Source organism: Sardina pilchardus, chromosome 15, assembly GCF_963854185.1.
Source record: "Sardina pilchardus chromosome 15, fSarPil1.1, whole genome shotgun sequence".
Lineage (NCBI taxonomy): Eukaryota > Metazoa > Chordata > Actinopteri > Clupeiformes > Clupeidae > Sardina > Sardina pilchardus.
Genome location: NC_085008.1, coordinates 7,925,571 through 7,951,226, shown reverse-complemented (window position 1 = coordinate 7,951,226; position 25,656 = coordinate 7,925,571). Strand labels below are relative to the sequence as shown.

Sequence of the window (25,656 nt, the reverse complement as noted above, 5' to 3'; positions counted from 1 at the left end):
GATCCCGATATGTGGATTTAAGAATGTAATAAAGATCTTTTACAGAAAAAAAAACATAGTATTCTCTTTTTCTGAGACTGAGTGCATTTTTCTATTCCAGTCATGAGAAGCTGAAGTAGGTTTGGGGAGGTTTTCCTCTGACCAGAATATTTTCTTTGTTATCCCTTCAAAAATGAGGCTCAGGTGATGGTTCCGAGGCTGGGGTTGTGTGCGCCCTGCATAGCAGCACCGTGAGAGGTGGGATGATGAAATGCAGAAATGGGGCCTCCAGGAACAAAGTTATTTTATCTCCTGCAGATAAGCTTACAGTCTCCACACACACATGTTTCTAATTAAAGCATGACAAAGATTGAGTAATATATGAGTGAGCTATATTGACAAAAAACACATGTCTCTGTGGTAGGCCTATAGAATGTCCAGAGAAGGTAAATGAATCTAATTAGTGACGGTAATCGAATAGAGTCTTGAGACAGTAAGTAGGGACATATCAACTTGAGGGGAGTAAACAGGGGCCCACTGGAGTTCTCCTACAGTCTGCCTTCTTCCCCTTCATGGAAGGATAGTTTCCCGTAGATGCCATCCCACTTATCCAGACTCAAGCCATCATCGGAGGCCCTGACATCCTCTGACCATGGTCAAGTTCATGGGTGTTTTCTTTGGATATAAGGGGCAAGAGATGAAGCAAAAGTGACCAGGCTTTTGAGTGTGTGTGCCCCAAATGCAAGCATACAGAGCAAACTCTTTTTCTTTCTATTACTTGTAGAGATGTTCATAAATAGGCTATAAAGCCAGAAACAACATTGGCCCAAAAGAACATGAAGGCCTATGCATTATCTCAGATGCCAAATAAAATCTTATCGGCTATGCCATTAGACTTTGCCACTAAATAAAGTTAAATGTTTAAGTGTAGAGGAATTATTTGCAAAGACTGTATATAACATCATGTTTACAAGAGATGAGATTGTTGTGGAAAAATAGGTCTGTCAGACGAAACGCCGCCTATTTAGACCGTGAAGATTAAGATAGTACAATACTGCCACCTGCAGGACAATTTTGAATGAGCTCGATTCCACTTTTCACCAGTTGTGGGTGCCGGAGAGCCACAAGAATGGCATTATCTCATTTTACTTTGTGAACTCAGAAAAGCGTTTTTTTTTTTTTTTTTTTTTTTAAATATTTGCAAGTGGGGGGGAAATATTTAAATATGACGAAGTATGACAAAGACACAATACAAATAAGTGTAAAGTATTCTATCGAGGATTTTTTGTTCAAACACACATACACACTTGAAATGACAGAACAAAACAAAGTGTCAATAGGTGTCCAGATAATAAGACTGTAAATATGTTTTTTCTAAATAAATAAATAAATAAACTAACAAACAAACAAACAAACAAACAAATAAAGCCAAGCAAAATCACGACACGAATTAACTTAATTAAAACGGAGGAATAGAAACCAGAAATTCACAATCAAAACACAGCTGGGGATTAGGCTATTAAATAGTAAAGTTTATATTGGAGAGCCAACCCAACATCATTCTTAACAGCTGATAGTCTAGGCTAGACCTACCTAATGACTAATGTAGCCTGAACTATTAGCTTTAACTTGGTGAGGCCTTCGGCCCTGTACAAATATTATTAGGCTGCAAGCAAATTATGTCAAGTTTTATGCTTCAAACTACAGAGTGCAGTTCTGATTGTAGCAAAATCTTGCTGTTTTTTTACTGTCAGTCCTTCAAATCTGATTCATTCACATGAAGAGTGGGCAAAGCAACAATTTGGCAGATCTATATAACAGTGGGATACACTTGTGGCGCTTGGGAAAACGTTTCATAGTACAATTGCTATTCATACACTCTCTGTGATTCCGCTAAGTTCATGCGCATATGGCTACTAGGTCGAAGCCTTGGTAGAAAAGCGTTAACTAGCTACTATCAGACGCCGTGTAATGTCTTGCTGGGGAAGCTGTGGACAGCAGTGGCGCAGGAGCTGAAATCTATGAGAAATTTAATAACCATTTAATATTTAATTGATTTTATTTTAACACCTAAAGTCGTTTGGACGGTCTGAAGATGTCTGTCGCGGGCTTCAAGAAACAGTTTTATAAAGCGAGCCAGGTTTGTTCAGAACTTTCTTCATTTCTAAGTTAGTCGGCTGCTAACGTTATCTTGCTAGCTTAGCATAGCTCAAGGCTAGTCAAAGTAGATCCGTTAGCCAGCCAGCTACCCTTTCAGAGAGCTAGCTGCTAACTGTCCATTTCCCCCCGATTTTAACAGCTATTAACAACCAACAAGAACCAACTTTAATTGTTGCGAGTTATTCATAATGTCAGTCGAATTGCATATCTTTTCTCGAAAATTCGATATCATGAAAAGCTTTAAGAAGTTTTAATTGGGCGTTAGATGACTTATTTCGCTTTGCACAAACTTAGGCACGACTTGGACAATATGGTTAGTGCAAATTTGTATGCCGATAGCTTAAGTTAGTTGGCTAACGGTAATGTTTGGATCTTCAGTTTCTTGTTGTACACTTTGTCGTCTGTTTAACGAATTAGTTACTTGAAACATAACTTTTATTTTCAACGAACAGTGTCTCTTGAGGAGAAAATAAATAATGCCGTGTTGTTTTCCAAGATAGCGAACGTAAGGAAGCTCCAAATCCAGGGAGAGTTTTACTGAGGACAGCCAGTGATTGCTAGCAGTGTTTTCCCTAATAGTAAAAGAGCTAACGGTGTACTGAAAGGTTAGAATAATTTTGTGCTACCTATCATTGCTAGTTGCTATCTTGGGGTAGCATTTATGCAGTACTGCAACGCCTCCAATAGTCAGACTTCACCTAACCCACCTCAAATACCTTTTAAACTAAATTTGCCACGTTTGCGGGAAGGAATGATTGCCTCTAGTATGTAACGTTACGGAAACGGCATCAAAGTTTGGTCATATGTTTGTATGGGTCGTCGTATTTGATCACTGCAAGAGCCAATGACTAAATGGTACCAAATATTATTTGGGCAGAAAAGTGTTGTTTTCCTTTCATCTGCAGTCCCTTAGGACGTTTCCTTTGATCTAGCACAAGGCTCGAGATCCCTACTTAAAAGAGACAGGCTTCTGTTCTTCAGATGATAATGACATGAAAACCTTTGTCAGTGGAATGCACGCTGGAGGTAGTGAAATGTTTGACCTACTTATGTATGTATGTATGGCAAGCAGTCGATCATTGTCTCTGTTGAATAACAGGTGAATAGCCTGCAATATATCAGGGCCCAGTAATGGAAATAAATCTGCATAAGTGTCATGGCCACTTGCATGAAGGATTTGAAGTGTAATTCGATTCAAGTCATTGAAGCTACACTGCATGTACATTTCCTACAAGTGTGCAAACACAGGGATATTTCCTATTTGCATTTAGCTGATTTACGCCTCCCGAGTATTTCAGGGTAAGTGAGGGTGTTGTGGATGAGGCAGGGTCTCTCTCCCTTCCTCCCTCCACCAGTGCTGATCTCAGCAGGAAAGACAGCAGGCTCTCTTGCCCAACTTCCTCTCAGGAACCCATCCAGATTCCAGGGGAGCAGATAAAAGCAGGGGGGCGCATTGAAAGAAACGTGTCAGTCTGACCGGAGGGGCAGAGAGAGAAAGAGAGAGAGGGAGCAGCCGTCAACCGGCTGGGGAAAATGGAGGGCAGAGAGGCGCAGTGAGTGTCCGCCTGTCTGTGAGCCATACGGATGAGGGTCCTGGCTGGCTCGCCGGGTAATTGGACTGCAGTGCAGCTGTGGGTTGGTGCCAGCATACCATTACAATCAATACTGGAGAGAAAAACAAGTTGTCAGAGCCAGCAAGGCAGACTCCCAAGGAAAGTCGCATTCCTACTCTGACACATAGTTTGTTTGGTCAAGGTTTCCTTTGCCTATCTGAGACCAAGTAGGTTGATTTGGGGACGCAGGAAGGGTTTTTTTTTCTGTTAAATTGACTTCTAGATTATCTAAATCTAGTTGTAGTGAGTGAACCACAGTAGTAAGCTTATGAAGTTGAAAACATTCGACAAGCGCACTAGGCTACCCTTTTTTCCGCTTGCCCTCTTCCTTTTTCTTCAACCCACCGCCCACACACCCATTCACTCACATATGTGCGCAGTCACACATTTCCATATGCTCCTCATTGCACTGTTTGTGCTAGCCTGTGTACCATTTCCCTGTGGGGGCTCACACGGAAGAATGTTCGGGGCTGAGACGCAGTTAGGCATTCCGTTGCTGTTTGTGATTTTGTCTTTCATGAATTTCTAGGTCACATATGGTAATGTGCCCAGCAAGCGTTTGTGTCATGCCATGGTTGCCATGGTTATGCCACCCATTGGGCTGCTGAGTGCTGGCTTTTTACTTGACCGTCTCGTAAAAGTTATTGCTGCTGTTACAACAGGTCCTGCGCTCCCTAACCCCAGTGGAAGGGTTACCCCAACTGACTATCACTGCTGGTTTCATTAAGTGGAGGCCTGCTCCGTAGTTAATGACTGTGATATGAAGTAGCCTATTTCCTATGAAATGATGTAATGAATGAAGCAATATGGGTTACTGTCTGTTTGACACAGATGCCTTCCCGTTTGTATTGTGAGTCCTGTCGAGGGAGTTGATCAGTGGTGTTGAGCAGGAATCTGACTCACGGTCATGCCTGCTCCTTCACTGACTGACCACAATCCCCCTATTCTTTCGCACAGAGGGATTCTGCTCTGCGTCTCTCTCCTCCTCCTCAACGTATGCAATGCGTGAGCCAGTGTCATAGTGACTTCATGTCCTTTTCAGTTGGAGTTGAGTTGTAAAAAAAAAAAAACCCATTCATACGACCAGGCCCTCCTCCTCTCCAAAACTCCTTCGTCTTTTCTCCCAGTTGACTTTTGTTAATGTTCACCAAAGTGAACAATGGTCTAATTGGGAAGTCTTTTGACAGATGGCTCACAAAGCGGTCATCTCGTCATATTTTCAGGCTTATCACTTCAGAATGGCAAATCTCCAATGAGGCCTGTCTTAGTCACTGGCCATATGGCAAAGAAGTTGTATTTGGGTTGGTTTTTACCTATGACCGCTGAGCTGTTTGTGTATCATGTTTGCCTCGTGCTTGCCTAAGTTTACAGCCCTGACTTTATCAAATGGCATGCCACACCCACCCATGAGCTAAAGCCATTTGGATGATATGCTTCAGTTGTTGTGTGTAGAGGGATCGGGAGAGACACAGAAGAACAGTATTTAATTATTAATCCTGCTTTCCGTGCCTGACTGTTGCGTTCATCATGGCTATACAAACAGCCATTCTTTGCCCGCTGTGGAGTGAAAATCCCCTATCCGTGTATGGACTGTATCAGGCTCATCTTGGTTTGCTCATAATTGCTGAAAGCCCCCAGGGAAGTGAAGATCACAGCCTATGGCCTAAACATCCCTCCTCACAGCATCAGCATAAAACAGTGTTTTGAGTACCAGGGAATATAAACAGCTGGGCTGTTCCTTTGGTCAAGCTCTGCAGTGTTGGCAGTTGTGACTGTTCGTTTGTGCATTTGGGGGGAGTGACTCCACAATGTTTTGAGTACTGATGTGTGTTTAGATGGAGTGCATTAGATGGAGTTGGTACTAAAATGTTCATTTGTACGTTCGGGGGAGTGACCACTCCTGGAGAATGTGCTGGAGAGGCACTATACTGTCTTTTGCAGGAAGGGAAGTGGTTTGCCTTGAACAGAAAAAAAAAGAAAAAAAACTTCAGAACTGTTACGGTCAGAAGGATGACCTAGAAAAAAAGCTTGAGGGGAAAAAAGAGAAAGAAGAGAAAAAGTAGAGGGGGAAAACACGAAGGAAAAAAGCTTGCTTTAGTGTGTGTACGTGTGTGTGTGTGTGTGTGTGTGTGTGTGTGTGTATCCTGAGTTCCCCTCCATAAAAGAGGCATGTGTTTTAAATTAACAAATTCGCTGATGTCACTTGAAAAGCATGATGAACGCTGTCACAGTTCAAACGAACGTTGCCTTGGTGGAGCGAAACCCTTGCAACGGTCAGCATGTGCTGGTTGAAAACTTTATTACGCCCCAAATAAGCAGCGGACCCGGCTGAGATCCGGATCACCTCTGTGAGTCGGCCACTGCTGTTTTTGATGCTCTGTGTCTGAAATGCTGACCTTTCTTGGCTGTTGCAGATGTTCGATTTCTCCTGTGTGTGTGTGTTTGTATGTATGTGTGTGTGTGTTGGAGAGAACTGCTCACGGCTTTCACACAAGCCAAGGATTCCCTGAACGGTTAAGTCATAGTTGTACCTCCAACGTGTTCAGACAAAACCCTGTTATTCCAACTATTAGCAATGCAGTTTCAACCTAAAGCTTACCAAAGGTATGCATAGCACAAGCTGCAGTTGCAGTGCCAAGTAATCAGGCCACTGCAATCAGTTTGCAGTGGCCACCCAGTGCTTCAGTAGGCTACTGTAGAGATGTTTTTGTTGACATGAAATTGCAGGAGGTAGAGAGTTGAGTGTCTAGACTGAACATATCATGAAGTACTAGGCCTGGGGGTGCTGCAGGAGAGAGGAAGGTGTACTTTCTTCACACGTGTACAGTGTGAAAAGGGCCCTGGCTTTGGAAGGAAAGGTTTTTTTCCACAGCCTGCGGAGTGTGTGTGTGTGTGTGTGTGTGTGTGTGTGTGTGTGTGTGTGTGTGTGTGTGTGTGTGTGTGTGTGTGTGTACGTGTGTGTGTGTGTGTGTGTGTGTAAATTATAAGCTAGGCAAGCTTAGCACAGAGTAACGGTAGCACTCCAGCCATGATCAGCAGCAGGGCAGATCCAGTGTCTCAGGAGGTGCAACTCTATTGTCCTCAGGTGGGGAAGTTACCAGACTTAAACTGATCTTCTGCTCTCTGGTTTCCTTTTGGCTCAGTTGTGCAAGATAGCGAGACTGAGAATTGCTCAATTGGTGCCACTACTCTCAGATATTTGATCTTTTATGTTTCTCATGCATAATGTTAGCAGGTGTCGTACTGGTCAAAGATGACCTGCCTTCTATATGCCCCTGAAATAAAGCAGCTGAATCAAATTTTAAACCACAAGTCAATTTTGAATTTAGAAACAATCTGTCATCCATCACGGAATTTGTGATTATTTGGGTCACTCTCGATAACCTTTCCTAATTTTTGGAAAAGAGAAGGGCATTGATGCTGGAGTTATTTTCTCTGCCGCCTGTTGCATAGTCACAGGATGTATATGTGTGTGCAAATGCATTGCATGCATGTTTTCAGGTGTATGTGCGTGTTGTGTGTGCGCGTTGCAGCTTATGTGAGTACATGTGCACATTAATGTGTAGGGATTTTTGACCCGCAAGACTTTGGTAGCCTAAGTGTATTATAACTTCTAACTAATAAACTAAATCTAATCTTTTCCAACTTGAAACTTGATTTTTCCTAAAGTGATCCATATGTTGATGGACAGGTTGTTTCGTTTTGTAAAATATGTCTGTGGTTTGAAATTGAGTAGACCAAGTCTGAGATTTTATTTGCTCTCGAAAACATTTTAAATAAGGTGCCACTTCTTAGTCTGTCCTGGCAATTTCATCGAATTTAGATTTGGAGAATCTTATTGAAATGATTTGTTTTATCTAGCTAATGTTTATTGTACATTTTGTTTTATTGTACATTTTTGCTATGAAATAGCCATGGGGTAGATGCTGATATGGCAACTACTCTATTACTAGTCTACTACTGCTGCTGCTACTTGAAATGTAATTAACTTGCCTTAAATTGTAGGTGATCTTATAGAGAGGCAACAACTGAACAATTAGCATTGTCTTGTGTGCGCGTGCGCGTACCGTACGCACACTGCACACTGACCTTTGGAACATGTTTGCATATGGATACGAAGGCTATCTCCCGATAGTGAAAGTAATGCTTGATGATTCATCTCATCTACTTGCTTAGGCATTTGACCCACTTGTTATCTTAAAATTTGGGTTGTTATTATTTCACAAAGCTTATAAAAGTACTGGTCGCAAGGGTGTTTGAGACAATTGGGTGAGAGCGTCTCAAGACAAGTCTCCCTCAGTTTGAGTGAAGTGTACCAAATTCTCTTCTTTTGTGTAAAAAATGGTAGAGAAGTTATGATGAAGCAAATGCCTAACATTAATGCATTACATAACCATTTTCCATGGTAACTTACGTCATGATGATTGAGGATGTGATAACTGATGTCATTGAGGAAGTCATCTAGCTGATGATTTTAGTCATCTTAACTGATAATGTCAGGGACTTTTTACTACTCCCTCTTTCCATTGAGTTACTGGTGCGACTCTATAATCCATGATCTGATCTTGGTGTATAAAATAAAGCAGTGTCTTTCACACTATTCCACCCTATTAAGGCCAAGGCCAAACTGCGGTGATCAGATCTGCTACTTTTTCATTGTGGTAAGAAATTATCCTTCAGCCCACAGCCCTGCGTATACAAACACTGTTTCAGCTGTGTTCTGTTCAGTACCTTTGCACCTGTTAGAGTGTGACACTATGCAGGCAGGGCAGGCATATCAGAGGAGCTTGTGTTATCAGCCTCATTGCTAGTGACCTTAGAGGTTTCACTCTGGCAGGGAATGTTTCTCTCCCACAAGGTAGTCTTTACGGCCCTTCAGAGGGCCATTTATCCAGTCTCAACTGCTCTGGCTAACAGCTACTGTCTAAGATGGAAGTGATTTTTTTAACTAGTTACTGCTGCCCTGTCTAAACTTGATTTCACCAGATGTTGACTGCACTATTCTTAGCCACTTTCACAGTCCAGGCTACACAGTCTGGAGTTGAGATACATTTTTGTCAGATTCACAGTTCTCAGACAATCTGTTCTGAGTGTACACTCACCAGAGAAATCTAGTGTTGTACATTCTTGACTCTGTAAAGAAGAAATAAACATGGTCCGATCAGAGCCAAAATCAATTCCACCCAAGCAACACGTTACAGGAGGGCCACGGAATCATTTGATTAGCTGTTGTACTCAAACCTTTCAACAACTTTTTTTGCCAAAATTGGGGACTCTGCCTTTAAAACATGTCAAACTGTCTTTAATTCTGCTGTTGTAAATGTTGGCCCTTAGGTCCTTTCTCTCCCTCTCTGTCTGTTTGATTGAATCAGTGCCGGTTGTTTGATGCCCGATGCCACAGTTTAATGACCCTTTGTCGCTGTTCCGAGCCGTTAGTTGAATTATGAGGCGCATCATCTGAAAAAAGGCACCAACACAGAAGCAGGAGATGCACCCTGATGGCAGCTCTGCCTGTGTAACCAACTAGTTGTTGTGTTTCTATGTGGGAGTGGGATCGGCGAGTGCCAAGTCATGGCAGCTCTGCCCATAACAAAGTGTGTCTCACCCCCTCTGTCTCCCCCCTCTGTCTCTGTCTCCCTGCGCAGATGGTGAGTGAGAAGGTTGGTGGCGCCGAGGGAACCAAGCTGGACGAAGAGTTCAAAGACTTGGAACGGGTGAGTAACGTCCCTCATGGACGACAGTTACCGTCATTGGCCAGTCACACGCAGCCCTGCCTCCTCCCTCTTTGTGTGTGTGTGTGTGTGTGTGGAAGTTATTTACTGAACTCCGAGTAGACTGACCTGCCAGCTATTTCAGATAGATGGCTGCCCCAAAAGCACATGCGCAGGAACACCAAACGCTTTGTTTGTGCTGTCTGACAAGGAAGAGATTTCCTCTCTGCCCTCATTTGAATGAGCACTGAAAATGGTTCAGTAGCGCTTGATAATGTGGTCACCTAGTCACCTTAGTAACTGTTTATGACTTGACACACAAGCACAAAGTGATAAGTTTGCTATCAGGCTGAATCATAGCTCTTTAATGAGTCACATAGTGTTTTAGCATTATCACCCTAAGCTCCCACAAACAAAAGCTGCTGCTAGCATGCGTGCTAACAAGTCCTAATGAAATTCTCATTGATCCCTGTGCCGCTACCTTGCTAATTACCACTTCAGTCTGATGTGCTAACCTCACATGGCATCTGACAGCACTGAGGCCACGAGCTGCAGCTTTAGCCTGGGCACACATTGCCAGCAATTTGCTTGTTGACGAATGAATGAATTATTTATTTACTTTGTAGCCAGTAGCCATTTCGCCTGTAAATGCTGAATTACATCATCAATCCGTGGTTTCTCACGGCTAGCATCTTGCATTCTGAATGAGACTTTTGCTCTGAGCTGACCGGGCCTAATATATAATGCAGTCATAATGAAAGTGGTTTATCAAGAAGCAGCCACCCCACCCAGCCCCACGCCTCCTGCCAACTTCACCATATCAGCAAGTCACGCCGCACATTTGTTGCTCGGTTGTCGCCGGGCTTATGGTCTGAAGCCACAAGAGCAAAGAATGAAGAAGCTGTGGTGCTGAGGCTACTGAGAGGCGCTCGGCTAGCGCTCACACTTTGCACTCTCCATGATGTTATCAGCGCTGTGTGTGAAGTGGTGGAACATATATGTGTGTGTGTGTGTGAGAGAGTGAGAGAGAGAGAATAGCAGCCATGTCAGAGTGTGGTCTTCACACCTCCCACCTGGTCTTGCCACTCTGTACCGTTGACAGGGGTGGTGGTGTGTACAGCATGTTCCCTTTGCCTTTCTGCCTGCAGGGGTAACCCAGCCCTCTCTCTCCCTTGCTCTCTCTCTCTCTCGCTCTCTCTTGCTCTTTCTCTCTCTGCTCTCTGCTCTCAAATTCAAGTCACACTTTTAAGTTCACTGTAAACTGGGTCAGACAGGTCATGAAGTCTAAAGTCAAGTTTAAAACCTCACAATGCCCCTATATGGCATGTCCTGTTTGTGTTTTTCTCTCTATGAAGGGGATATGTGTGAGTAGGGCTCCCCATCAACTCCATTTCTGGATCTTTCACCAGATCACTGTTCCATGCACTCCACTCTATATCTGTTCCACAACATGCTCTCACCAAGAGAAGGAGAAGAGAAACGAGCTAAGCTAAGCTAAGCTAAGCTGGCTAACTGGCTGCTAGCTCTTGTGTGGCCGCATTCAGGCATGTCATGAATGTAGGCCCTGTCCAGGAAAAGTTTAACCTACATCTAGCATGGCTGCAGATGTGCTGCTGCTGCTGCTGGTGTCTCTCTGGCACAGGGCAGGGTGGGGAGAGAGAGTGAGAGTAGTGACAGGCTGTTTTCTCATTCCCCTTCCCCCCTTCCTAAAGTTTACTCTGTGGGCCGCTCAGCAGGTCGTTAGTATTTTTCCCTCTTTTTTTTGGGGGGGGGAGAGAAAATTTGAAGAAAAGGCTCATTCCTCGAGATTATGTAGTAAAAAATATTTATCACTTTTAAAGACTCAAGACATCTTAAAGTGACACCCTTTCTCGGCTCCTTATGGAGTTGATTTATTTGAACGATTTATTTGTTTTGAGTGGTATGTACCCACAGTGTGAAAGTTTCTCCACTCTTGGATTTGTTATAGCTATAAATCTCGCACAGTACATCTCGACGTAACAGTTACTGTCCCAGATATGCTAAATAAGTTTGCATGTCCCCTCAAGAGGAATAGATGTCTCAAAAAGATTCATAACACGATAATAGATGCTGTATTTGTGTGTCAAAAAGGCACCCAGAATGCTGTTGCTGCCATGCTGACGTTGTTTCCCTCTGTGCCCTTGTGCAGTGTTAGTGGTGGTCCTGTTGATGTAATCTCCTCCACCCCCTGTGTTTTGTAGAAAGCAGATGTGACCAGCAAAGCGGTGGTGGAGGTGATCTCCAAAACCTCAGAGTACCTGCAGCCCAACCCAGGTAAGACCCAGCAGCAGGCCCAGACAGCAGCTCACTGCTGGGACACCACTGTCCTAGACTGGGTACCAGGGAACGGTGAAATGAATACAATCAATGCAATCTTGCCTATGTTTGTAGTACTTCCAATTTTAGTGGACTAATACAATAAGCCCATATTATGCCTGTGCTTTTATTTCCGTAATATTTTATTATCTGTGGAGCAGTACTATGAAGGAGAAAAATACAGCCCCGAATAATATCATTTCTCCTCTGTGGTTTTGTCACAGAAACGGTGTCGCTCTGATTAGGAATGTCCATTCAACTAGCTTGGGCTCAATATTTGGGTCAGATCAGCTCCAGATGGGACCTCAGATTGTTCCAGAGCGCTGTCAGGGGATGAAAGCTCATGTCCATGACGCAGGCCACTGCTGCAGTCTCCTCACGCTATAACTTGTGTGTGTGTGTGTGTGTGTGTGTGTGTGTGTGTGTGTGTGTTTTAACTCCACAGCGTCCCGGGCCAAGTTGTCCATGCTGAACACCATGTCAAAGATCCGTGGGCAGGTGAAAAGCCCCGGCTACCCCCAGGCAGAGGGCTTGCTGGGGGAGTGCATGGTCAAGTATGGACGCGACCTCGGAGATGAAACCAATTTTGGTATGTCCAAGCTGTGTTGCGAGCGTGCATATATTTAGCTGGGTTCCCATGGGTCCTTCACATTCATGAAAGTTTGTGAATTCTAGAAATATGAAGCCTTTGAACGTTTTTGAAAAGCAACATGAATACACATAGTTTTATTGAATGTGTATATTCTACAAGAGATCACACATCCACAATCACTATAGCACATCCCACTTTTAAGAAGTGCACACTGCTCTCTGTCTTATTGTTGACATGTGTCTCAAACTACGGTGTCTTGGATCATTGAATTTAAGGAATTGAGGCTGGAAAGTTCTTGAAAAGGTCTTGGATTTTATGTTCCAGAAACTGTTCACACAATATTTATAACCTGCTTTTAGCAGTAGTTGTATCCGTTTCAGCACCGTGCCATGCCATGCCTTTGTGTATATGTATGGAGGTGTGACTGCGTAGTTTAAGGGGGTATTCACACCTGCCTTGTTTAGTTCGATTAAAACGAACTCAAGTTCGTTTCTTGCTTGGTTCGGACCTTTTTGACTGGTGTGAATACAATCACTCGAACTCTAGTGCGGACCAAACAAGCGGACCGAGACCCAGCTGAGGAGGTGGTCTCGGAGCGGTTCCTATCGAACCCTGGTGCGGTTCGTTTATGGTGTGAAAGCAGACCGACCTCGATCCGACCCAGTTACAGAAATCTACCTTTTTTGGATTTGACGAGCTCCCGTAGTTTTTGCGCATTATGGGAAATGCAGGATAGCTCCGTGACGCACAACAGCTGTAAGCAGCAGTGGGCTAACGCTTTTTTGCCAACAATAATTTGATTTTGCATCTCCTACCCGTTCCGTCTTCCGTAGGCCTGCTGTTAGCATGTTGGACACACATGAGAGCTCTTCTCAGCTGTTTTGTTGCACGTCTTCGTTGTTGCAAAATTACGAGCATGATATTGTTAAACTTGCATCAAACGGTCTTGACGCTCAAGCACTTCTGCAAAGCTGTAACTGTATAAACTATATTGCTAGGATAATAACGAGTACAGTACGCAAACAAAGTATTTACGTGGGCCAACTTTGACTTTGGCTTCCTATTCTTCACCCCACCTACACGTTTACCAGCCAATGGTTGAACGACCTCAGCACATGTGCTTTTGTTTATAAATTCTGGTCCGGTTGCAATTAATCACGGTGTGAAAGCGAACCGCACTAAAAAAGAAAAAAAGAAAAAAAAATTGGTCCGGACCAAATAAGTGAACTAACGGACCTTCCTGGTGTGAATACGCCCTAAGACTTTAAATGGGGGGGGAAAGGTTTGGGGCTATAGGACAGAGTGTAGGCCACAGCCTCTGATGAGATAAAAAGAATACTATGGCTTTTCTGTTACACCATGTCCGAACAGGATCGGAACGAGCGACTAGTGTCAGTGTTATCTGTCTACACTAAATCCATTAAATATGCCCTTCTAGGACATGGTGTTATTGGAAATGTGGTCTGTAATGGTCCTGTGTGTGCGTGTGTTTGTATATGGGTGTGTGTGAAGAGAAGACGATAAGGGTCTGAAGTGTTTAGCTAAATGTCTTAACTTTGTGCTCTTAATGTTATGATCATTTTAAGTACCCTGTGCAGGTGTACGTGTGTGTTTGTGTGTGTCCTAGTACTACTATGATAAAGCTGTACTGTGCTAGTTTGATAAAGCTGTGTATGGAGTGAGCAGCGTGACTTCTGTGTCCTGCCTGTGCTTTAGGTGGTGCTCTTGTAGACGCTGGGGAGACTATGAAGAGGCTCGCTGAGGTCAAGGACTCCCTTGATATCGATGTCAAGCAGAACTTCATTGATCCCCTGCAAGGCTTGTACGACAAAGACATTAGAGAAATACAGGTATGGACACACACTCACACACACACAAAAAGACACACTCATTTACAGACACATGTTTACTGACACACACGTTCAGACACACACGTTCACAGACGGACGCGCACACTCACCTATCACCTATTGTGTACACAATAGCAAGCATAGCATTCTTTTTATTTCAGCAGAGATCACCTTTGCATGTAATTGTTCCTGGCTACTGATAAACTTAAGGTGGGCTGTCTCTCTGGAGATTGCTGAGAACATTGTAGTTCAAGTAGGCAAGCCTAGACACAACTCTGTTTGAAAGTGTTCTCAAAAGTGTGTGAAAACAGATCAACAGTGTTGTGGTCTTTTACTTTCCCTCCCCACCCTATGGTGTTTACAGCAGAAGCGTTGTGTGGCTGCAGTTAAGGTGTTGCAGCTGTGCCGTTTGCTATCGCCTCAGTGTAGCTATTCAACTCTGCATGCACCAGTCAGTAACACCGTGGCCGAGTTCACACTACACGTCTATTTTTGCTGTTAGTCACAAGCCTTAAACATTATGACGTTAAGTTGCTTGTGTGTCTCCTCAGAAGTTGCCTTTGAGTCACAACCAAGCAAAAAATTCAAAGTAGTCTGTCACCATGACTTTGTGGTTTAGCAGGCCCAACTTCAAGCACTGTGGTAATATTCAGCACAGCACAAGGCACAGCACAGTGGCATCAGTGTGTCTGTTCCCAGTGTCTTAATACGCCACAGGCATTAAGCAATGAGCAACAGCAGCCCAGGAGGATCTTGCACACCATCGGATACTGCTGTAGAGAACAGTAGACTCTTAATGCTTCAGACAAAAGAAGAAAAGATGCACAGTGCTACAACCCAGTGAGCTGTAAATCCTGTTTGAATTAAATGATATACGTTTACTGATACACCATTCAGGCTGTATGTTATAAGTATGTTACTCATTTTGTCTGACACCTCCAGTCAGGAATGGACAGAAGGCTCAGAGGTCCCTCAGGCTAAAGATGCAAATGAGTGTTGTGAAGATGTAAATTATGATATGATTATATTGAGATGTAAGTGTTTGCCCTGGCTTCCAGCATCATCTGAAGAAGCTGGAGGGCCGTCGCCTGGACTACGACTACAAGAAGAAGCGGCAGGGCAAGATCCCGGACGAGGAGGTGAAGCAGGCGCTGGAGAAGTTCCACGAGTCCAAGGAGGTGGCCGAGATCAGCATGTACAACCTGCTGGAGACCGATGTGAGTCCCTGAGCTCTGTCTGTGGGCGTGGGAAGGAAGGCAAGGGCTGGCCGGGTTGGGCTTGCTTTTTTATTTATTTGTATCTTCTTCATACTTTTGCCATCCTTTTTCTTCCTCCTATTTCCCTTTCCTTTATTTTCTTCTTCTTATCTTCTGTCTTCATTTTCCTCCTCCTTCTCTTCCTGGTGGTCGTCATCCTTCTCCTCCTCTTCCTGTTCCTCTTCTTTCTCTTCCTCCTCAATTTTGTCCTGCTGATGGATTACAGTGCCATCTGCAGTAGGGATCTTTTCCTTGTTATGTACTACAGATAGGATTACACAGATGCGGGCATCTAACATTATAATCAAACCTCTCTGTTGTCCATTGATCTCACTTTACATGGAAAGTGTTTGGGTCTTTCCTCAATGCTTTATTTTGCACGGCCTGCATGAGAATGATGTTGCACAGTAAGTAAGTAAATTAATTTCAGTTAGCCGTTAACCAGTTAGTGTTCAGATTACTGTGTAGCGTGTCTGTGAAGGTGCACATTTGTGTGTCCTCAGGGAAGTCCTGTGTGCCCATTTTGTTATTTGCATATTTGGTAATGAGATGTTTCGTAACTGTGCGTGTGTGTGTGTGTGTGTGTGTGCACTCGTGTCTGTGCGTTTGACAGCAGATCGAGCAGGTGAGCCAACTGTCCTCCCTGGTGGAGTCTCAGCTGCAGTATCACCGGCAGGCCGTGCAGATCCTGGACGAACTATCAGAGAAACTCAAAGAAAGGTGTGTGTCTGTGTGAGTGACTTGTTATCTCCACATTTATTGCTTGGTTTATATGGGTAATCCCAGAATGCACTGCAATCCCAGGATTGCCACAGCATTCACTGTACTTTTTCCCCACATTGCTTACCCTACTGTACCTTTAACTGGAATTATTCCTAAGGGACATCTTCAGTCTTTGTTGTGTAGGTGAAATGAAACCTGACTCTCCTCCCCTCTCCAGGATAAACGAGGCACAGAATCGCCCCCGCAGGGAATACATCCCCAAGCCCAAGCCAGTCTTTGACTTCCCGGAACCGGACCAATCAAATGGCGGCTTCACACCGTCTGTAGCTCCTCCTCCTTCCCGCAACTCAGGTGAGACACACAGAGATGCAGGAAGCAGAGAAGGACGGCAAGAGTCACTGCTCTTTATATTTGCCCTGTTGACCTCCAGCAGGACTGCGAGGGGGGGAAAAAAGAAGCACATTGTGCTTTGTTCCTCTTACTATGAGCTGGTGGCAGGGTGTGACGAGACTGCCTGGCTTTGTGTGTCTGTGTGTGTATTTCAGAGAGAGAGAGAGAGCGAGTGAGTGAGTCAATGTGTGTGAGTTTGTCTGAGTGAGTAGTACACATGCTCATGTGTGGAATAGAGGGAAGGAGTGTGTGTGTGTGTGTGTGTGTGTGTGTCAGTGAGTGATGGAGAGAGAGAGAGAGTGCGCGAGAGAGTTCTGTGTGTGTGTGTGTGTTGAGAGAATGTGTGCCAGACCGAAAGAGAATGGGTAGGTGGAAGGATGCAGCTGCCCGCTGCTGCGCTCCCCTCTCCACTGATCTCACTCTGTGTTTCCCCCCCTGTGCTCTGATCTCATCAGACCCCTACCTCCAGTTTGGCCGAGCGTCAACACGGAAACCCAGGCCGCGTGAGTCACAGCCAGAGCGCTTTCGTTTGTGCGTGTGAACAAGCGAGCGCACACACGTGTCACCGCACTGGCACACGCTTGTGCCAAACACACTCGGTGACAAGCAATGGACAACCGCTTGTGAAGGGTGTTAAATCAAGAGCATGCTTCCAGAATCAACAGACTACTGCTTGCTTATGTGTGTTTTCTTCTAAAAATCATAACACATTGGGGGGGGGTCCAATTTTTGTTTATGGAGAAATCAGGTCATCCAATCAACTTGATTGATTGGTGTTGATTTAAAGCTAATCTGGAGTGGTGGGAAGCATGATCATTTGATTTAATTCAGGAACTCTAACAGAAAGCCTTGGTCTGGTCAGCTCAGCTCAGTGCCTGCAGCTGATTGCATCCAGCCTTCGTAATGGGATTGCACTGTGGAAATCAGCAAAGTAATCATGCTGTCGGAAAATGAGTATTGGCACAATGGTTTGGTGTTTGGTGGCACAGTGGTTTAAAATAAACACACACAGCCGGAGAGACACACACATACACACATAACACAACACACATAATACACATACTCTCACTCATAGACACACACACACACACACACACTTTGATTTCTGTGACACACTCCATGTTTAATCCCACTCAGTTTACCTAGAGAGAGATATGATGGTACAAACAATTCATCACTTTCTGTTCAGGGCATTCCTGTCCATAGGTACAGAAACAAACAAGGGAGAAGTCCCATGTAAGCGGAAACGTGCTGGTCTCCCGCCATGCCACACACCGCAGGAAGCTCAGACATTGTTATTTGGAGGAAAGCAAAGTTAAAGATTTACGAGGTGGGCTGGGGAAAAAGGTTAATTCTGCTCCATGTTGGAGGGCATCTCGTGGAATTCCCAGTGTTGGAAGGTCAGTTTGCAGCACTCCGGTTTTGGCAGGGAAAGTTGTAAACATCATGACGGCCCTCTCTCGCAGTCTTGCTCAGTACAGTAGGCGCACTTATGATGTACTCTGCATCGTGCAGGTAGGGTGCAAAGTAGGGCTGCAATGATTAATGGAGTAATCATTTAGTGGTTGACCATTAATTGGCAACTATTTTGATGATCGATTAATCGGTTTATGTCATTTGTAAGGAAATACATCCATTCATTGATAGTAACTTCTAAAACTTGAGTATTTTCAGCTTCACATACTCTTCTATGACGGTGAACTGAATATCTTTGTGTGGACAAGGCATTTAAAGACATTGTGCTGTGTTAACATACTGGTTAGGACTTCGGGCTTGTAACCGAAGGGTTGCCGGTTCGATCCCCAACCAGTAGGAAAAATGTGGACGGGGGAAGTGGTGGAGCACTGCTCTCCCATGTCCACATTCACGGCTGAAGTGCCCTTGAGCAAGGCACCTAACCCCTCACTGCTCCCCAAGCACTGCTGTAGCAGGCAGCTTACTGCTCCGGGTGAGTGTGTGCTTAACCTCACTGTGTGTTCACTGTGTGCTGTGTGTGTTTCACTAATTCACGGATAGGGATAACTGCAGATTTCTTTTTTATTTGAAGCTCAGTTCACCAAATGGAATAAACATTACATTCCCCTCTGGGGTCAATGCTTGGAAAAATCAGAGTAACAAGCTACAAGTTTGCGAGAAGAAATAAAGTTGACCCTTTGGTCTCTGTCCCTTCGTCCAATGTGTGGATGTTGCAGTGTAAAAGGCCCCAGGATTCCCAGAATGATCTCAGCAGAGTGTGAAGGATATCATAGTATGGGATGGGATCATAGTGGTGATCGCTGCGGCTTCTCAGATCTGATAATACAGTGCTGCTATGGCTACTTTCATTCAGACTTTTAATCTTCATAGACAACAGCAGGGAGTTTTACAATAGCTACATTTCTCGTGGTGTTTATTGTCCCCGCAGAGCGAATTTGTAAAACAGTAGGTTTCTACATGGCGTAAACGACAGTAGGGTCATTCCATGCCGAACGTACAAATTTCCTCACTCAGCCGACACAGATTTGGCTGAAAAAAATCAAGGTTGTTTGTTCACACACTTCTTAATAAGTGTAGTCTCAAATATTAGCTCTCTTAGCAAATCATAAAAGATGACAGAAGGTGTATTTTGCTGAATATGTGAAGTCTCCTCCACATATTAAGATCCTCTCTAGTTCTACATTGATTATGTCAAATAGTGATTCAATGAAGGCCTTCTTGCGATCAGGAGGTGCATATACATTGATCAGTGTCACTCTTTGTCCCTCTAATTTCCCCTTTACCATTACATATCTTCCCTCCCTATCATGCATTTCTTTTTCAAGTTCAAATTTGGTTGAATTTGCTATTGATATGGCTACCCCTCTCCTATTACTGTACTTGAGGTAGGTGCTATAAAATGTGTTGTTATGCCCAAATCGCTTTAGTTTCTCATGTTCCTCTATAGACAAATGTGTCTCCTGCAGAAAAAATAAGAACGTTTTTTCCTTTCTGAATTTAGTCGTGAACTTCCCCCTCTTAATTGGATTACACAGCCCATTTACATTCAGTGATACCACTTTAACATCCTCACACTGCATTATATATCAGTTCCCCAATACACTTTCATTACCCATAAGCCAAACATGGACGCACAAAAACAGTCAGCAACAGCTGAATAACAGTAAACAGAAAAAGTGATCTCCCATAATAAACTGGGGGTCTTTATCTCTCCCCGTTTCCCCTGTTGGTGGGGAGAGGGGAAATCCTCTCGTAGGAGGGCCCCCCTCAGCGATAGAAAACTCTCCAAACTGAAGTCTTCCTTACACTCTAAGAATGTCCAACATATCCTACTCCAACCATCACTACCGGCCTTGACCTTGTGATTATTTTAAAGCCCACAAAACATTAGGGATATGTCTTTACCCACTTCTCTTCTACTACTCATCCCCTCTCTGGTTTCGCGTTTGAATTTCCACTTTTTGATGGTTTATTACTTCATACGCCGGGAGCTCTTGATTTCACGTCTATCCGCTCATTTGCCAAACCGGAAAAACCCACATCCTATTCTTAATCCATAGGTAGATGAACTTGACTGGCCTACACAGGAGTTCAAATAAAGTATTTTGTGCAGTCTAAGCTCTGTGTCCATAGATTTTTTATTTCTTTTTTGCATTTCAATATGCTTCCATAGGCCAGTGAATGCTTGGCGTGTCCAAAAATACCACATTTTCAAAAAATCATTTTGAGAAAATGGGGCAGAACACCATCACAAGTTTTTGATATGTTAAGAATAAACATCTTATCTTTCCCAAAAAAATGTTTCATGTTGGTAGATGCATGTCAAAAATGCCACAAAATGGGTTTTCATCCATTTTCAAGCTTCAATATCTTCCATACTGTTCACCACATAAGGACAGTTTTTTAACACAATATACAGAGCATACATTGGAAGGTCTGTATTCAATCGCAAAGTTCTAGCTTAAACATTAAGCTTTCCACAGGCCTTCAAAGATGCTGTCACAGAGCACAGAGTACAATTTTCAAGCAAATTTAAGCACCACAAATACTATGATATACCCAAGCCACCCCCTTTGAGCATAGGACGTTTGAATGAGTTAGCTCAAACACTTTTATAGTATTAGCAATTTGAAAATGGCTCTTCAGAAAACACTGCTTAAAAATGCAAGGGGGGAGGGGGGGGGGTTGTTGCTGAAACATGTTTTGTGACAAAACTGTTGGGAGTAGAGAGCTAATATTTGAGACTACACCTATTAAGAAGACAACAACCTTGATTTTTTTCAGACAAATCTGTGACGGTTGAGTGGGGACATTTGTATGTTTGCCATGGAATGACCCAGTAGAATTATGCGCTATATTATGAAGTTCAGACTTAATGCTGCTTGTAGCTTCTGTTTTATTTAATCAGAATGGATAATGTGTAGTAACGATACTCTGCATACCTCTTTTATGTCATTGTTATCTCCGCCAAGGAGGTTGTGTTTTCATCTGGGTTTGTTTGTCTGTTTGTTAGCAAGTTTGTTAGCAAGATGACTCAAAAAGTTACGGATGGATTTTGAATACATTTTCAGGAAAGGTCTGACATGACCCAAGGAAGAAATGATTACATTTTGAGAGTGATCCGTATCACCGTCTTGATCTAGGAGCCGGTTATGTTTTCACTTGGCGGAGGTCTGCGCTCTCGGAGTGCTTTTCTAGTTAACATCATGTAATCAGTTAATGAATTCCGTGTTATTTGTGTTCGAGAGGACTACTACTTACCTACAGTAGTTATTCTCTGTGACTACTCCCTGGCCTCTGTGCTGTGTTGACTTCATGCGATTTCAGAGAAGCAAGAGTAGAGCGGGTGGGTGGTTTAACACGGCTGTGTGACACACTGTTTGAGTGTGAGTGAGAAGTGTAGGCGCAAGGGCAAGGGTGCGGAGCGAAAGTCTTCAGACAACATGATCAGGCATCTTGCCAAAACACTCTTAGCCAGTTCTCAGTACTGAGTCCGTACCGTAATTTCCCAACTTTTAGCTGTGGCTTATGCATTGATTTTGCTAAATTTTATTCAGCTATGAAGTTAATACACGCGGACTGTTTTATTTCTTTTAACTTTAATAAAACACTGTCTCCTGCGGCTTATACACAACGTGGCTAATACACAGGAAATTACTGTAAACCTTACTACTGGTCTGAAGACTGAATCTCCCGAATTTGTCCTGGTGTCCGTGTCTTAACACAGTATGGGAGGGTGTTGCATCACCGGGTCCTCAGTCACACATAGATGTCTGAGTGAGGACAGCTCTGTTAATAGACAGCCAGAGCTGTGACAGAGACAGTGATCTCTCCTCTCCTGCTTTGATAGTCTGAACACAAAACTGCATGTGACTCCGGCAGATGATCTAATGGTTTGTTCTGTCGTTCTCCCTCTTTCTGTTTCTATGTCCTCTCTCTCCCTTTTCCTCTCCCCCTCTCTCTCTGTCTCTCTCATCCTCTCTGTCCCCCCCCTCTCTCCTCTCACTCTCCCTCCCTCTCTACCCCCTGCAGTCTCGGAGCAGGCGTGCTGTAAGGCACTGTACGACTTTGAGCCAGAGAACGAGGGCGAGCTGGGTTTCCACGAGGGCGACATCATCAACCTGACCAATCAGATCGATGAGAACTGGTACGAGGGCGTCCTGCGCGGCCAGTCCGGCTTCTTCCCCCTCAACTACGTGGAGGTGGTGGTCCCTCTGACCCACTGAGGCCCTTCTGAAGACATGGGGAAGAAGGGGGTGAGAGGGAGGGAGAGAGATGGAGGGGTGGATGGAGGTCGAGAGAGATGGGGGGGGGAAGGGAGGAAAGAAGGGGAAATGAGGAGCCCGTTTGAAGCAGTCTTCAGTCTTCACTCACACTCACCACCATGGCCGTCAAACGAAGACTGTAACCTGTACTCTGGCACTTTGTCACCGAGACTCTCTCGAGAGGGGGAAACTTCCGGAAGAGGGTGGCTTCTCACATTCCATCAAAGACAAGAAAAGAAAAAAAAAGTAAACAAAAGAAGAAGAAAAAAAAAACTTAACACATCTGAGAAAACAAGGACAGTGACTGATGGACTGACTTCAAGTGAAAATGGACCTAAACCTGACATCACACCCATACGTGCATACATAACAGACACACCTCCACAAACACACTCATACACATTTTAACCTAACTTTAGCATTTTTTTCATTGTCTTTTTCTGTACTATTGAGGTATCCCAAAATGAGAAACCAGCCAAGTCCGGGTAGATTTAAATAAGTCTATGGTAGGGGGACATGCTGTGAGATAGCCTAGTCAGTTAGCCTTACGAATATCCGCAGCCAGCCAGGCCTCAGTACAGCAGGCTGTGAAGTCTCTCCCCCATAAGGAACCCTGGAGTAAACTCAATGTCCCTGTAACTATTTTAACATTCGGTTGTGGTCAGGACTTGTCGGGTTTATGAGGCAGGAATGTGGCTCTTGGTTGGGAAGGCCCGTCTGCGTTGGGCTGGTGTGGTGTGTCTCGGGGAGCTGTCGCATAGCCTCCTCTGGGACGTGCTGGCACTCGGACAACGCTGGTGCCGAAATGGGGGCACTCTCCTCCTCTAGACATAGAAACAGGTCTGCCTGCAGTCCGCAGTGCCCACTGGAGCTGACCTGCACATGCTCCTCCTGCTCCCCCTGCTGGCCAGACTGAGCCACTGATCCTCGTCCACTACAGGTAACTGAAAAAATGTCCAGTGCGAGTTAGTCGGTTAGCGTGCTAATATGAACGATCGCTTATCTGTCAGAACTGGAGTGCTAATCATGTCTGAGCCATGGGGAGAACACCCAGGTTAGGTCCTGCCTGTAGATACCCTTTTGCTTGAAAATGGGTCCTAAAATAGCATTTCACTTTTTTGGCTTTGCACCAGCTGTTCAGTTTTGCACCTTGGATATCATGTGAACTTGGTTGTAGAAGGCACTTCCAACGTGTGAGAGAGTAAACTTTTGATGGCTCAGTGACTAGAGAAGATTGTGCTCTACAATGTTATCACACTACAGTCGACAGAAACTAGAACACTAAGATTACACATTAGTGGGGGAGAAGGGGTCAGGCACTTTTATTTAGTTTGTTTTTGGAAATCTTGAAACATCCTGTCTCCCCCATAATGTTTGACACTTGTGTCCATTAATTGGTCTATTTTTGTACCCACCTCGTTGAGGAAACACAGCCAAAAAAAAAAGAGAAAGAAAGATGAAATGAATCTGTAATAATGAAATCACATGACCTGTTTGCCTTTTGACCGTTAGCTGCCTGTGTGTCGAGTGCCTCTCGTTATTCAGTCGGTTGGTCCGTCTGGACTGTTGCGCTTAATTTATCTGTTGCTCTGAAGTGCTCCTGCACCTGATGCTGCTGGCAGTGTCTCCGCGTCTCTTCCTCCTCCCCAGCAGCCGGGGGGGAGGCCAGGATCTGCGTGTCTCTGTGTCTCACTCACATACACACTCACACACCCCTCCCTCATATTTCAAACACTTATTGAATACGTTGACACTTAACTTGTCATTTTTCTAACCCATAGTAATCTGTCAAAGCGTTTGCCAACGAGTTGACCCGGATTGTGTCATGCGAAAGAAAGATGTTTTGTGGTCTTGTGCAGTAATAGAGAAGCGAGACTTGTATGCCTTGTTTGCTTTGTCTGTCTGTGCTTTTTTTGCTTGTTTGAGAGTCTTAAGTAGAGAGCCATTTAGCTAGTCACCCCCGTCTAAAGCTATACTAGCTAGTCACCCCTGTCTAAAGTTAATACTCGGGGGAGCTCACTGTAAGAGGCCCTATGGTTGCTACTGGAGAAAAATGTGTGGCCTTGATGCGAGGCGTATGAACCACATATAAACACCTTCCGGCTCCTCCAGCGTATCATGACTTTAAACCCACATGATATTGCATCCAGCCGACACCCCATACACACACACATATACACACACACACACACACACACACACACACACACACAGCTCCTCTCTGCACCGTCCACTTCACTCGTTCCCCTCACACTCTGTGCAGTTTATTTTTTTTGTCTGATGTTGTTTTCCTGTCCTCGTGTGTGATTGCATCTTTTCAGTGGTTTGTATATCTTGTGTACTGGTGCAGACTGGATCTGAACAGTCAAACAGTGTTTTTGAAAAGCATTGGAGGGACGGAGATAAAGAATCGAGAGAAACCTTGAAAAAGAGGAAGTGTTTGTTGCGAAGGGTGCAGTAGTGCCTTTTTAATTTAAGGAGGGAAACGTCTAATACACCAAACAAAGTTAATAATGCTCCTCGCATTGAAAATGACTTTTTTGTTTTTGTGTTTGTTCATTTGTGTCATTTCATTTACAAAGGGCTCCGTTCGTTTTGAGTTGAGGCTTTTGCTGTGTACAGATTGTAGTGCATGTGTACACTTGTCTCCTTCAACACTACAGTTTTTTAAAAGGGTTATTTCTGTCTAATCCCATCAGAGTACCAGACATGTCATGAACTTCAAAAGAAAAAAAAATCTGGTACTCCTTAGTATTATTATTTTATACAAATACATAAATATATAAATATATACATCTCTGTAAAATGTCCTGTTTTTAAATTAATCGTTTGCATGTGGGTCTATACCTAAGCTTGTTATGTTATAGTTTTAAGTGTCTTTGTATGTCCTGATGAATTTAACTGTAGTAGCCTAAATATTCTCCGGTATTTGTACTTGTCATGGCCTTTTCTCCATCTTTACATAAATAAATGTATAAAAAAAAATATCAACCAGTGTGGACTGAACGGTGACGGCATGTGTTTGGTGAATATGCTGAGCCTTAAAAGCCCCCATATTGTAGTATAAACATATCTGATGTAATGTATTCAGAGGCTTAAAGGTTTTGAGACAGCTGTACTCATAATGTACTTAATGTTTACTCTTTGCTTTTATGCAACCACGGTGCTGTTTGTGTGCTTCTTGTTTTTGTCACCAGTTTTGCAAAACTTTGCATTTGCAAAATCCCCCTGTGATTGGGGTCTCTAGTGTGATGAACTCATCACTACATTCACACTCAAGACATGAAGATGCAGGAGACTTCAT

At 43.9% G+C, this 25,656-nt stretch overlaps 1 protein-coding gene across 6 annotated transcripts; it reads left to right on the top strand.

The window, feature by feature from the left end:
• The first annotated feature begins 1,893 nt into the window (after positions 1-1,893).
• Positions 1,894-25,358, top strand: sh3gl1b (SH3-domain GRB2-like 1b). Of its 6 annotated transcripts, none has more exons than XM_062555836.1 (10): positions 1,894-2,119; positions 9,398-9,466; positions 11,686-11,758; positions 12,246-12,389; positions 14,109-14,242; positions 15,301-15,459; positions 16,115-16,230; positions 16,439-16,572; positions 17,067-17,114; positions 22,120-25,358. In XM_062555836.1, exons 1-10 carry the CDS (start codon positions 2,075-2,077, stop codon positions 22,311-22,313), a joined length of 1,116 nt encoding a protein of 371 aa, XP_062411820.1. In that variant the 5' UTR covers positions 1,894-2,074; the 3' UTR covers positions 22,314-25,358. The 6 variants fall into 6 exon arrangements, with proteins under 6 accessions (XP_062411820.1, XP_062411822.1, XP_062411818.1 ...); XM_062555838.1 differs by having other exon boundaries at positions 1,896-2,119; positions 16,115-16,218; positions 22,120-25,357; XM_062555834.1 differs by having other exon boundaries at positions 1,896-2,119; positions 16,112-16,230; positions 22,120-25,357.
• The last annotated feature ends 298 nt before the right edge of the window (positions 25,359-25,656 follow it).